General features: G+C 39.6%; 1 protein-coding gene across 13 annotated transcripts in view; it reads left to right on the top strand.

Annotated features, from left to right (window-relative positions):
• The window catches only part of tpd52l2b (tpd52 like 2b), a 34,725-nt gene that overhangs the window by 8,374 nt on the left and 12,702 nt on the right, over nt 1–13,649 (top strand). For 8 of the 13 annotated variants that reach the window (XM_046055892.1, XM_046055891.1, XM_046055889.1 and 5 more), the window contains exons 4-5: nt 8,161–8,208; nt 11,562–11,663. In XM_046055892.1, coding sequence (XP_045911848.1) covers nt 8,161–8,208; nt 11,562–11,663 — 150 coding nt within the window. The remainder of the gene's footprint in view (nt 1–8,160; nt 8,209–11,561; nt 11,664–13,649) is intronic. The other 5 variants (XM_046055897.1, XM_046055896.1, XM_046055894.1 and 2 more) reach the window with 1 other exon arrangement.

Raw genomic sequence — 13,649 nt, 5'->3', positions numbered from 1 at the left:
GATCATTACAGTGCTCCATCTTAACTTATGGTGAAGATGAAACCATGTTATCTGTTTACGGGGATTCATAAAGTCTCTCTTAAGCCTTTTAATTATTCTATTTTGACATTTTCAGCTGCCCTATTTAGGAAACAAGTACACAGCATGATTCATATTTCATTTGGTGGTTATGCAAACTTTTAAAAGGGTATTCTAGGAGATTTATAGTTTTTATCAGTACTTTTATTAAATATAAATTCTTCCTGCATTAATTTGTGAGGATTAAACAGGTTTGTCTGACTCTTGAATAATGTTGGCTCTGGCTAAACTAACTCCTCTAATATTATCTTAAGAAATATAGAACAAATTACTCCTTAAATTCATTACACAGTGATAACACTTTTTTAAAGAGATTTAAACTATCCACTTTGTCTTATCATCTATGCTGTTTTTAAAATGAATCCTTTGGACAAAATTGTGGTGCACCAGGTACCTTGATTACTGAGCTTTCCTAAGCTAATAGGTTAATATTCACGTTCATACCCCAATCAGAAATATCTCTGTGTATACACCAGCAAAATATACAAAATATTACCTTGGAAATGCATTTTTCTAACAAATGGCAGAAACCAACAGTTAACAGAAAAGGGTATTAACCAGCTGCCATTAAGATGAATGTCAGCACAGGTTTATTATACAGTACACTTGACCCACCTAAGAAAATTAATGTTCCAGTATCTTAAATAATATTGGAACATTAATTGACACGTAAAAGCTCCTGTTGTTACCATGAAACTGTTTTTGTTCCTGTCACAGTCGTGCATTTGCAAACTTTAAGACACGATTGTTGCAGCAGCAAGTCATAAAAACAAGGGAGATAACTTTAATCCTTGAATGTCAGATCGGATCTGAGATTGTTCCATTTAGGGTCTCAGTGTGTTGTCCTGTATGAATCATCCTTAAAGGTGAAGCACTGAGTTTTCAATTTGCTCTTAGTATTGAGCCAACTTGCACAACATGAACTTGGTTTGTACTAATTTCTTGGGTGACTTAAAGATGTTAGGTTTTCGCCCAGGAAATACAGGCTTAAAAACATTCCCACGGTGTGACTTGAATCCCTGTCTAGTCTACATTTTGACCTTAAGACCATGTTTTGTCAGTAATTAAAAAAAATAACCACATTGCCGTCATTGGATTTTCTAACCCAGGGTTCCTCTTGCTTGCTTTGCGTCCTTGCTGAACCACAGTGTAACACCTTCATGTCTCCTGTTTCTAGCTATGTGAGAACCACCGAGAAACTGGGCGAGTGGAGTGAGAGAGTTACCAGTTTGGATCTGTGAGTCCATGCACTGTTTGCTGCTCGCTCGCCGGTGAAGTCTGGGAGCTTCTGCTGTGTTTGCTCTCTCACGCTCTGACTTTTACTCACTCAGACACTCTCGATCCTTCTCCGTTCTCACCTACTAACTATGTTTGGTAACACTTTCATTTCAACAGCTGGTGTTGAACTTCATGTCTGTTAGGGGGGACAAAGATTTATCTGTAGTCTGTCTGTTCTTTTTGCTCATGTTGCACGAGAAGCTTCCAGATGAGAAAGTGAATTGTTTTGTATTTCAGGTTAGATTGAGCTTCACAATGCAGAACTTATCTCAGTTTAGCAGCATTTCCTGTAACTGTGAGAATGTTTCTTTAAAGATGAAGGATTTTCCTCATTTGTTTGCAAGTGAGCTTTTCTGGGTCTGAGGAACCTACTTTGGCTGATTCAGGATCAGTACTCCTGCTGCTGTCAGGGGCCTTTTGCATATGTGGCTAGACTTGTTGCACTGAAGTGGGATTTGATGTGTGTCAGTTCTGACCACTGAAGCCTGAGTTACATAACCAATTCAACAGACTGTGAGTTTGCCCACCTGACTCACCTTCTTGTGTTCAATAATCATAATTTCTTTACCTAATATATCATTCTCTGTTTTAAAATATCCCTTGAAGGTGGGGTAAGCAATTCTGGAGAAATCCAATTCTGTGACAAATACCATTATGTAGAGCGAACAATGACACAGCAAGTAATGTAACAATAGCTAAGTTGTGAACTAAAAAGTAAGCTGAATGTCTGTAAATCATCCAGCGTTACCTGATGCATAAATCATGGCTGGAGTATTGTTGTGTGGTTCAGACTGGGTCACTTTGTTTGTTTCCCATTTACAGAAGCAGGACTGTGTACAAACACTGAATTTTTTTGCCCAGCGCACACAGAATGGACAGCGAGCGGATTGTGAGGAAATATTTGACAAAAAGACGTCTATTAGATTATAATCGCTTACCCACCTTCTTCTTTTCTTTCTTTCTCTTCAGTTTTCTGTCTCAACATCCTTCCTATCCGTATCATCCATCTGTTTTTTTTTTTTTTTTAACTTCCTCTACCAGAGGTCAGGTGTCCTCTCTTCCTCCATCCTGAAGCGATGACACATCCTCCTCTCTACTTCCCCTCAGAATCAACATTCTTTCATATTTTAAGCTTTCTCAGACGCTTCCTCTCTGCTTATGTTACTCTGAATCAGCATTTTTGTTTGCTACACAAAACCCTAACCCTGACTGTGAGAGGAGAGAAGGAAGAGCAGAGAAAGGTTTGTAATTAGAAGTCAAGGCTTGGTTATATTATAATCAGGCCACCCAGTGGTTATTCAGCTTGTGTGTGGCATCAGTTATCAAGAAAGATTGTTTTTATTCTGTTTGTTTATCTAGATGACCCAAATTAAGCATTCATTTGTTAAGCCACACACTGGTAATGGTTGTCAGTTACATAATGATCTTAGCCTGTTGGCTGATTAGCTAACTAAAATTAATTGGCACACAGTCAAAAAACAGAAATGATGATGCCTATTAGTAATTAGCCATGTTCATGGATGGTTTATGAAACATCGACCCCTGGGCACAGACCTGTAAAAGCCAGAGTCTACAGGCTCCCACGACCCCTTGGACCCCCTAACCCCTTTGGCCCGTTCAGTAATCCATCCTTGGTCTTGTTAATGATTTAATGATGAAAGCTTCCTCCTTCTTTATTCAGTTAAGTTAAATTTTATATATGCAGCGCCAAATTATAACAGAAGTTACTGTAACTGGTAGGTAGTAAACATTTGTCACAAGTCTTTTTATATTGGCATAAATAATGGAATTTTGCAGGTTATAAATTAAGCAGTTTGCACCAAGAGACGGACTCTTGACTGACATTTGCAGAAGGGTAACTCATTTTGCTGTGTGTGTCAGACGTTTATTTTTTAACTATCTGAGTTGAGTTTCCTGGAGTTGGTTTTAGGAGGAGATGGATGAGGGTTCTGTGCTGCTGCTGAAAGAATCTAGAGTCTGAAGTCGGCAAGAAAAACATTAAATCAGTGAGTTTTCTGCCCGTTTCCACCAAGCTGCTGCTGCTGCTGCTGCTGCTGCTGCTGCTAGGGCTGAAGCTAATGGAATTTTCCACGTGGCTGCTTCTGAAATGAACTGGATTGGCAAGCTCACTCAGCTAGGCAGCCTAACCTGACGGGGCGACGCTGCTGCTGACACTGTTCTTGACTTTTACACACACATACGCGCACATGCTCAAACAGCGGCAGGTGCACGGTCATGTTTTGTAGTGTTTGTTCTACTTTGGCACACAGAAATAGACGTACACGTCCGCTCTGTCATTTCCCACACTCTTGTTTTGTTATTTTGTTCACCCACACAGACAGAATAATGGTGAATTATTAGACGTATTTGGCTAGAAAGCCAGAAACACAAGCGGGCAGGCGCATCATTATAAGTGTGCGTATCTCTTACCCACAGACGGGCTGCTCGGACTTGCTGCTGCAGGAACAAGTGGGAGGAGAGGAAAGGAATGTGTGTGAGAGAGATGGAGGGAGGGAGGGAGGTCATGAGGTGCATACAGAGCAAACTGATCTAAACAAAGAAGTAAATGGGTTATGAATTATGAATACACACAAAGACTCTTGAGTGGGTTGCCATGAAAACTGGAGTGGGTGGAGAACCCGTCAACTGTTGTACTCTGCTCAGTTAAATGTGTTTTAATAGCATAACAGTACAAATCAAACAGCATTTTTTGCTTACCGCTATCCCTATAGCCTGGTGTGTATTTCACCTAACTGTGTAGTTCACTCAGTACGTGACGACAAATATTTTCACTCTGACTTCTCTTTCTACATTGTTATGCAGTTTTTACTAGATCAGCTGGTCGAACTGTCTTTTTCAGCTTAGTATGTTCTCTGCTGTGAGACAAATACAGCCGTTAAACAGTCACGTTGTGTATGGACAGACGGTGTACTGTGACAAGGCCGGTGTTTATGAAGTCACTGTGCTGTACTGTAAGCAGCATTGTGCTGATGTAAGTCAGGATATAGAGGCTGGCCTTGTCTGGGGCAGAGCCGTCTCCTGTTACTGTAATAGCATTGGGACCTGGGTTTAAAAAAAGTACCCCTGCTATCTGCTAGGTCATCTTTGATTTTAGTATTTGGCATGTTAAATGCTGTTGGTGACTCAGAGTGAGCAGTACTTTTTGGGGGGCTATTCCTTTTGATGAAGTTTGAGTTCCTGTAGGTGCCACTTGTTTTCCACGCAAATCTTTTTCTGTTAAACCTGTTGCTGCAACTAGAAATACATTTGTCCTCTACTGCGTGCACAAAGGTGGATTCACACTTGCACCTGTCTGCGAATAGAAGCTCCATCTCTCACTTTTTCACAAATTTTAAGAACAAGAATTTGCCGCTTTTGGTGCGAGCTCAAGCAGACTCTGAAATTCACAGGTGAACCTTTGACCTAAGTGGCAAGGTGAGGTCACATTACACTGTTAACTTCTGGTGAAGCATCACTTGCATACATTGGTTGGAGTTTGGTTTGTATATTTATTTAGTGAGTGAATTTTGTTGAACGGAAAGGAAATGTGACTCTACTTGTAGGCCAGTAGAAACAGTGCTACTACAAAAATAAACAGTTTACCCTCTCTGCTGAGGCGGTGTCATCGGGCTGAACGGCTGTATCTCTAGACTTACTTGGAGGAAAACCGCGACAAGAATAACAACAAAAATGCTGCAATTTAATTGAACATTTCAGAAAACATTTTTACCCTACCAAGATTGGTCAAAGAGGAATGTTGATATCGATGTTCCTATTTATCAGACCTATGAGGCAGTCACAACTTATGCTAACAAACATGTTCATAGTGCAGTATGTCAGAATATGCCTCTGCATTCGCTGACTGCCTGCACACAAGCTGAAAGTTGCGGTTCTGTATCTCTGGAATGAGACTGAACCACTCTCCTTCAGTAGGATATCATCTTGTAAACAGCTGTCATGCGTCTCCAGTCTCTTTTTAATAGACAAATTACATTAAAGCTGTTTACACTGCTCGCTGTGTTGATTGAGACATCACAGTGTTGGAATCAGGAGTCTTATTGTGTTCAAACATTGAGGGATCAAAACTGATGAATCTAGTTAGATCTGCTGTCGTTGTTGTGTTGGCTGTGCTTCCTTATCTTCTCTGCTATTGTTTTACAGAGCATTCAGCACAAACACACTTCCTCTGTTTGTCTAGATACCGTACAGGAAGGACTCCGTCTATGCATGTGTGTGTTTAAGCTTGTTCTGTCGTTCAGTTGGAGATTGAGAGTTACTATGGCAAAGCAAGGCAAGTTTATTTGTATAGCACATTTGAGCAACAAGGCTGTTCAGTGGGCTTTACATAAAACATAAGCAACAATATGAAAATCCATTTAAATACAATGTGAAAAATTGATTTAATAAAAGGCAGCAGCAAAAAATGATTCGACAGACGGGAAGCCAGTGTAAAGACATCAGAACTGGGGTGATGTGATCCACTGTTTTCCGTACTGAAGCATTAACTCTCAGAGCTTTTCCACTAACCGTGTGTTTCTGTGCCCCTTTTCCCTCACAGCTTCCTGTAGAGTTGAAGTGGGTTGACCGCCCTTCTTATCACAGTGACACACAGTTAGCTGAACACAGTTACTTGTAGTATTTAAGGGAAATCCTTTCCTGCTATCTGCATGTACTAGTGCTGTCTCAAATCAAGCCCTTCCATACTTGTGTTGCGTTTACACTGACTGTATGGCAAAATGCTGTGTATTACGAATACCCGTATGATGTACTCATAATGGAGGAACGCTACATACTTCTTACTCTAAACGCTCGGCATCTTGGCTACGTAGTGGAAGGGGAGGGACCACCAACCTGTTTGCACACGCCGTTTTTCCATCACTTTTTCTTAAAACTGACAATATTTGAAATCTACTCAGTTCATTTCTCACCTCAAAACGTCTCAGAAGTGGATTAGGTGATGAAATAACGTATATATAAAATTGTAAAAGAGAGAACTTTCTGTTGCTGGTCTCTGTCTGGCGCACGCAATGATGGAGTGAATAGTGACTATTCTCTCTGACCATTCGGTTGTCTGCCGTGTTTTCACGTCACATTTTAGTATCGCCTCAGCTCGCTTGGGACCTCAACGGAGGTGATACGAAAAAAAGTACTGGGTCTAAGTACAGCTACAACTTTTCCACAATGGGGAAAATCAAAAAAAAGGGTGGGCGAGCTGGTACTATGCAGCGGAAAGGACCGTGTACTTGTCAAAATGGCAGCTAAGGTAGATCGGTTGCGATGGCACACACAAGCAAATAAAAGTGTGTTCGTTTTAAGGAAATTTAATTGAAGTCAAGTGAGCAAACAAGCCAGCAGATATTTTAGCAGGCAGCAGTCAAACGTTTGTGATAATGATCCGCCCTGTTACAATTCACCATTAAAAAGAAGAAGTGGTCAGATTTTCCGATAATCATTTCCCTTAAGTGCAGCCATGTTTGATTTGAGACAACACTACCCTGTCAAAATCCACACAGTACAAAGTGTACACATTACATTTTAGCATTTCTGTCAATAGATCCATTTACCTGTGACTGTTTGTCATCGGTTGCATATGTTTACTCCGTGTGATCAGTCCAGCTTGAGTGATATTTTTTACTTGATTTCTTTGTTTTTGTATAATTTTTCATAATAAAAGTCAAATGCAGGGAAAAAAGTTTAGAGAAATGTCTTTAAAAAAAAAACTTTGCGCAGTGAATTTTTTACTTTCCCCTCCTATAATTCATCTTGCAACGCCACGTTTTTTGCCCAATATCTTGCGGTCACATTGATTCTTAGGTTGGGAATTACTCATATAGATCATACATTTGAGCGCTAACAAAACTAAAGTTAATCTAACTTAAGTTTAGCAAGGGTAAGTGATGATGGTAAACTCATGGCACAAAATGGTCCGGATTGAAATGATTTTATCAATTCCATAACAGACGGAAGTTCACCTGATGCCATCTCACCCTGTTGTAGTTATTTACTTCCTAGAACTTGAACCTGTAATGTTAGGCTGAGGGAGGAAACACTTGTTGTTATAGAAAGAATGTGATGTGGGGAAGTTTCCACAGAGCTGGAGCTGCCATATATATATTTCAAAGGAAGGAAGCATAGGTGTTTCATGAATTGAATTAAATTGATAAAATAACATTATTAGTGTAGTGCCATGTCTACTGTAAAGAGAGACATCTGATTTCATTATAGCAGACATACCAGTAATTAACGGATATAGAAGTGTTATTTGACACTCTACATTTTAATATTCTTTTTATGTAATTATAAATAAATCTAATGGCATGCTGGGTTCATAAGTTGCTATTGTTCTTCTACAGTTTAGATAAACAAGTGCTCTTTTATTCTGGTGGAAAGTAAACAGGTTCCCATCCCATTGACCTCATTTTGTGTGGGCCATGTTGAGTATTCTGCAGTACAAAATCAAATTAGTCATTAAAACAGTCTTCTTAAAGTGTAAGTACATTTTGTTCTTCCCATTGAAACTATATGTAGCAGATTCTCTGCTGAAAACTGACTTCTCAAAAGATCATTTATCATTAAATGTATATGGACGAGACACAAACGTGTTATGATTTTACATTGTGTTATGAAGTTAACGCTATTTCTCCTGTGAAGAAAATCCTTCACCAACTACGTCTGCGCACATCTACCAAACCCTTCAAATCCAGCCCGTAAAGCAAACGTTTGGTGGAAACTGTAACTCTACTGTACTGCATTGTGAGTGTGTGTCTCTTCCCCTGTGTCATTATCCTGCTGTTGTGTCTTCAGATATCTGTCTGCCTCAGCCACTTTGGATGACATTGCCCGCTCTGAAGCGTGAGTTGACCCCTTTCTCTTTTGTGTTCTTGTTTTGTTTTTGTAGAGGAGCTAAGGTTTCTTTTAAGTTTGGTTTTCTTTTTGCGGGACTTTTTTTTTTTTTTTTTTTTCCCCTTCTTGTTTCTTGACTATACATGCTTTTTTTTCTTCTGTTTTCATTTTGCTTCTGTGAGAGTGAGGGTGTTGCAGTATACTGTAAGTGGCTGCTGAATGTAGGAAAGGTTAAAATACAAGACATACATTTCATGCTCCAGATATGATGGATTTTAAATTACTGCTAAAATGATGAAATAGTATATACTGCAGCGAGTGTGGAAGGTCAACCATGTTAGTGGACACAGTTGTGTGCGTTGCACCAGCTTATCTCCAAAATTGTATTTGCTCAACCTGTGTGAACCATCTGCTGCTGACACTTGATGTGTGTTTTGAGTGTCTCAGTTCATGATGATGTTGGCTTTTACCCAGTCTGCGTGTGTGCAAACAAACTGCCAGCGAGGGAGTTTTTTATTTCAACCTGTTGGCAGCTTTTGCCAGTTTGGCTGTATTTGAATGGGTATAACGTGAATATTTCTGAGCGTGTGCGTGCAAGCCCATATTAGCAGGTGTAGTTTGACCACATCTGCTGACCTATTTAATTCCAGTCGCCCTGGTGGATTCCTGTAGACTAGCCAACTTCCCAGCTGTCCTTCTTAAAGGAATAGTTCAACATTTTGCTTATAAATCCTTACAAATACTGGCTTTTGTTCCGAGGGTTAGATGAGGTCAATCCCAATGTGCTTAGCTTAGTTTAGCTTAACACATGGACTGGAGAGCGCCAGGTTAGCCATTTCCCCGTGCAACAAATTGAAAACATGTTTGTAATATTGTATTTTTTAGGACTTCATGTGCAAGACAGTTGAGCAAAAGTATAAAAACACCTGCACCCCATGCAAGTTGTCGTACACAGCTATGGACGGTGCTTCAACGAAGTAGAGAACAGACATCCTATCAGACGAATTTATCAGTTTCAGCAGAGATGGATCAGTAAAGTCTGCACACCGTTTAATCTCCTGCTGTTTGTGTTTACTGATGTCTGCAGACAGCTGCTAACAAGTGTTAGCTAACCTGCACACACTGACAGCAAATCTACCCACTTATGGTTGGTTACTTTTCGACTGCACCAATTTTCATTTACATTTTCATGATGTACACATTTTTCATATTGCACAAAAACACAAATTCTAATGAGTTAAATTAATTTGATAGAACTTACCTAACTTACATCATGGCAGGAACCAGAGCAGATCAGATCTTCAACTGGTGGTTACTCTTTAGTGTTACTTACAGTAACCAGAACCATGTCTGTTTTGGCAGCCTGGAAGGAGCTTTAGGCCTTAAATTCTTAGTTTTCAGTATGAAATATTTGGGAACCAGAAATATACACGTGAGACAAGAGTAAACATGGGCTCTGGCAGACTGCAAACAGCAGGAATGTGCTAAAACACAAAGTGGGATAATGGCAACTCAATATCACTGATGTACTGGATTTCAGACAAGTGAAGCATACCAGTCAGTTTTAAATGCTGGACAAACAGGATGCCATGGTTTTAAATACATCTTTATTCAGTTTGCTCTGATATATCTTAAAACTTAGCTCAAACAATAGAAAGGATCTGAGTAAAAACAGCATAACAAATATCCCTCAGATCAGTAATGGTTAATATTTTATATTTTTATCTGCAACCCACATGTTAATTTTTAACATTAGGCATCTAAATTAGAGATCTGAATACCTGCATGCTGAGGTTTCTGAGTTTTATCTTAAGAGGTATGATCCACCACACCCAGCCTGTTACACAAAACAGCTACTGCATTATTCAAGCCGATGTTGTGAAACCGAAATTCCCCCCTTCAAGTTTATTTACCGAGCTATTACACAGTAAGTGGCTCGAGTCCAACAGTAGGACAAAGGTATTATACTTCAAGGTGGATTGTTATTTCATCCACTTAGTTCAGTCCTGTTAAAAATGTCCTGGCCGTGTCTTCCGCCTGAAAATGTTCTGTCTCTTATCAAAGAGAAGCGCTCTTGACTTCCCATAAGTAAAAGAATCACTTTTTTTAACATGGTATCTTGGTGTGCAAGATGCGGCCGTGTTAGTTTAAAGCATTCAAAAAACATCAGTAGAACCTTAAGAAGTAACCGTTGTGATGTCAAGGATGACTGTGTTTTGTGTTGCAGAGATATCTACTGAAGTTAGCATGCTAACAAGTTTTTTTTTAGTCTAATAAATAAACAAAATAAATTTCCTTTTTAAACTGAAAAGTAAACCGTACGTCTTCTGAATTTTTCTCTCTTTGATTGAACTAATTGCCTAACTCATCTTAAAACAAACCTGAAATAATGAATGTCTTTGAGGAGAGAGTCGAAAATTGTACGCCATTATGCCCATTTGATCAGTTATTGTGATTCCCTCCTTTCTCTTTTGAGCCCGCCGCTCAAGAGTGGCTAATTGGAACAGCTATAAACACTTTTGCTTTTTAGATGTATTTGGTTGACATGTCGAATGAACAATTTTGTTTTCATCATACACCAAATTTTACACATTTTTATAATGTGTGTCAAAAAATACTGTTCACATTGTGATTCTTGATATGTAACCACACTAGGAAGTGGGTTTGTGAGCTTAAGTGTTTGATTTTGCCATCATGCTCTGTCCTCCATTGTGCTGAAATAAACACACATCCCAAGTCCTTGGTTGCCTTTAATGCGAATGGGTTTCTCTGCTTCTGCGGTGTTTCTGGTGGAATATTTTGGACTTCATGCTGAAATTTACTAACTCTTCATAGAGACAGTAGATGCTAAAAAAAAAAGAAAAAAGGAAGCTCTCTCCTGTTTGTTTTGTAGATGTCAAATTCAGGTTGGTAATCACACAAATGTTGGTACATTTAAAAACAAAAAAGATCTCTGTTATGTCTGTATTTCTGTGTGAATACTAACCATTGTGGGGTGGTGAATGCTGTGCTTCTTCATTCATGGGACGATGCAGTAACTTAAATCACTGTTAGCTTTTGTTTTCGTGTTCGCTGTGTACAAATTGTTTGGTCTGATTTACCTCTGTCTTTTTTTACCCTCCTGTCCCTACACTCTCCCATCCATCTGACATGATCTTCTTCTTGCTGTCTTTTGTCTTTTTCTTTCCTCTATTCATCCGCCTGTCCTTTTTACTTCGTTTCTCTCTTCCCCCTCCTTTTCGCTGTCCCACATCTTCTTTTCATTTCATTCCAACCTTCTGTCCTACTTCCTCTTTTCTCCATTGTTCCCTTTCCATTCTTCATTCTGTTCCCACCTCTTCATCCCTCCCTCCCTTATGCAGATACAAGAAAACTCAGGAGACTCTTTCCCAGGCGGGACAGAAGACCAGTGCAGCTTTCACCACAGTGGGCACGGTCATCAGCAAGAGGCTGGGCGACATGAGGTATGATGCAGCAGAGCCAAAATGCCTGATGCTCTGGCTAGGTTACAAGAACAAATGAGCAGAGTGGACAGTGTTGAAACAAAGATCCTAAGCGAAGGACATCGGACAACAGAGCCATATTTATTCTGGGACAACAGAAGCAGATAAAGTTAGCTAGATTAAATACAGTCTACATAAGCAAACTAAATACGGTCCTTATGTGAACAGTTAACAAAATCTAATGACACACCAGGAGCTAGTATCTTGGTTATGTTTGGGTTTCTGGAGTTGGTGCATGTAAACATCATATCCTCACTTCAGAAACCTGGATCTGATCTGCTAATAGTTAGTCAGTAAAACAAAACATGTGATCAGAAAGATACACAGGGTGAAACTTGATATGAAGGCTGTGTTTCATGGCAATGCTGCTCTTCCATTACTGGTGATAAGAGCAAAAGCAAACAGCAGAGCAGTAAATGCAGCTGGAAGCTGGATGTGATGTGATGGGACAAAGACAGAAACCTGGTTACAGTCAACATCACCAGGTTAATTTGTCTCCATGTGAATTTCATATCCTAAATATGATCAAAACCAGGATAACGCTCATAGCTGTGGTATTGGTAATCATAAACATACTTATAGTCAGTTTGAAGTCAGCAGAATATTTGGTTACAGTGACACTGTCCACGGCTCTTTTGTTTTTTTTCCCTTTATAGCACAGAATTTGTCTCATTGTGCTGACCAGTGATCAGCTTCTTATGCCTCTCCTGTCCTCTAAGCTTAAAGGGGAACTTCTGTATTTTTCAGAAAAATAGTAATTTTACCTCTCTGGTTATACTGCTGCCTCAGTTGGTTTGTGTTGTTCTGTGACTTTGGTGTTTTTAACCATTTAAAACCCAAAACAAAACCACAAACAAACCAGCACCTACCATGTTCTGCAAGGTAAAATTGCTGTTTTTATTAATGGAGTCCGGGGGCTTTGACGAGAGCGATATAGCGACTGTTTCTGTTTTTTTTAAAAAAAGGTCAGATGTCAAATGTTGTCAGACCTTTACATTAATAATCTGAGCCCTTCAGTGACTAAAACAAGCACTTCAGGGATGTACATTAACAGGGCGAAATTACCTGAGAGCATTACGTTGCAGCCCTGTTTCACTGGTGCCCACTGTAGCGCACTCGCTCAATACTGGACGAGTTTCAAATAAGTCACGCAGACAAAAAAAAACATGGTAAACTAAGGTCGAGGTTGAAAAATACCGAAGTTACCCTTTTAACTAGTAGTGTTGTAGATAATCTGCAGAACTAACTCTCAACTCAAGGGATGGTTTAACTTGATTTAAAGTGAAGGCCCACTCGTATGTCTTGGCATAAAAATTCCAGATGTTCAATTTATTTTGGAGCCAATTGAATATAAAATGGCATAAGTTCAGTAAATTAGGTTTGTTTTACAATAGTTGAACCACCCATGTAATGTAGAAACCTTTTTGACCCTGAAATCACCCTTGGTAGTGTGTTTGTTTTGATTCAAACTGCACAGGCGTCTTTGCAAGAATCCCTCAGGCCAGACTTACAGAACCAAACGCAAGAAAACATTAGTGACAAGACAAGACAAGTGTGATTGAGGGGTGAGAAAGAGAAAACATGTAGCTGTGGAAAAACAGACTCTAACCACTAACTCCTTCATATCTCTCTTGTTGACTCACACAGCCGTCTGTAATTATATTAATGTTGCCATTTATCCACCCACATTGATATTTGCTCTTCGTGCAAGTGTGTGTGTGAGGAGGCGATACATGGCTGACAAATGTGTGTGCACCTGTACTTTGTTCACATCTCACACAGTAAATCACTTTTCAGCATTTTTGCTTTTACTCTTTGTGTGTCTGCATGTCCACCACTGCATGTTGCCTGCTTTCCATTTGTTCAAGTGCTTCCTCTGTAGCTGAAAAAGTCTTTAAATGCCCCTGTTTTCCTCCTAGATACATGTTTTAGTGCAGGTTGTGTTGC

Source organism: Micropterus dolomieu, linkage group LG08 (assembly GCF_021292245.1).
Source record: "Micropterus dolomieu isolate WLL.071019.BEF.003 ecotype Adirondacks linkage group LG08, ASM2129224v1, whole genome shotgun sequence".
NCBI lineage: Eukaryota > Metazoa > Chordata > Actinopteri > Centrarchiformes > Centrarchidae > Micropterus > Micropterus dolomieu.
Note: the sequence above shows the minus strand (reverse complement) of the source record. Positions and strands in the feature narration are given on the sequence as shown.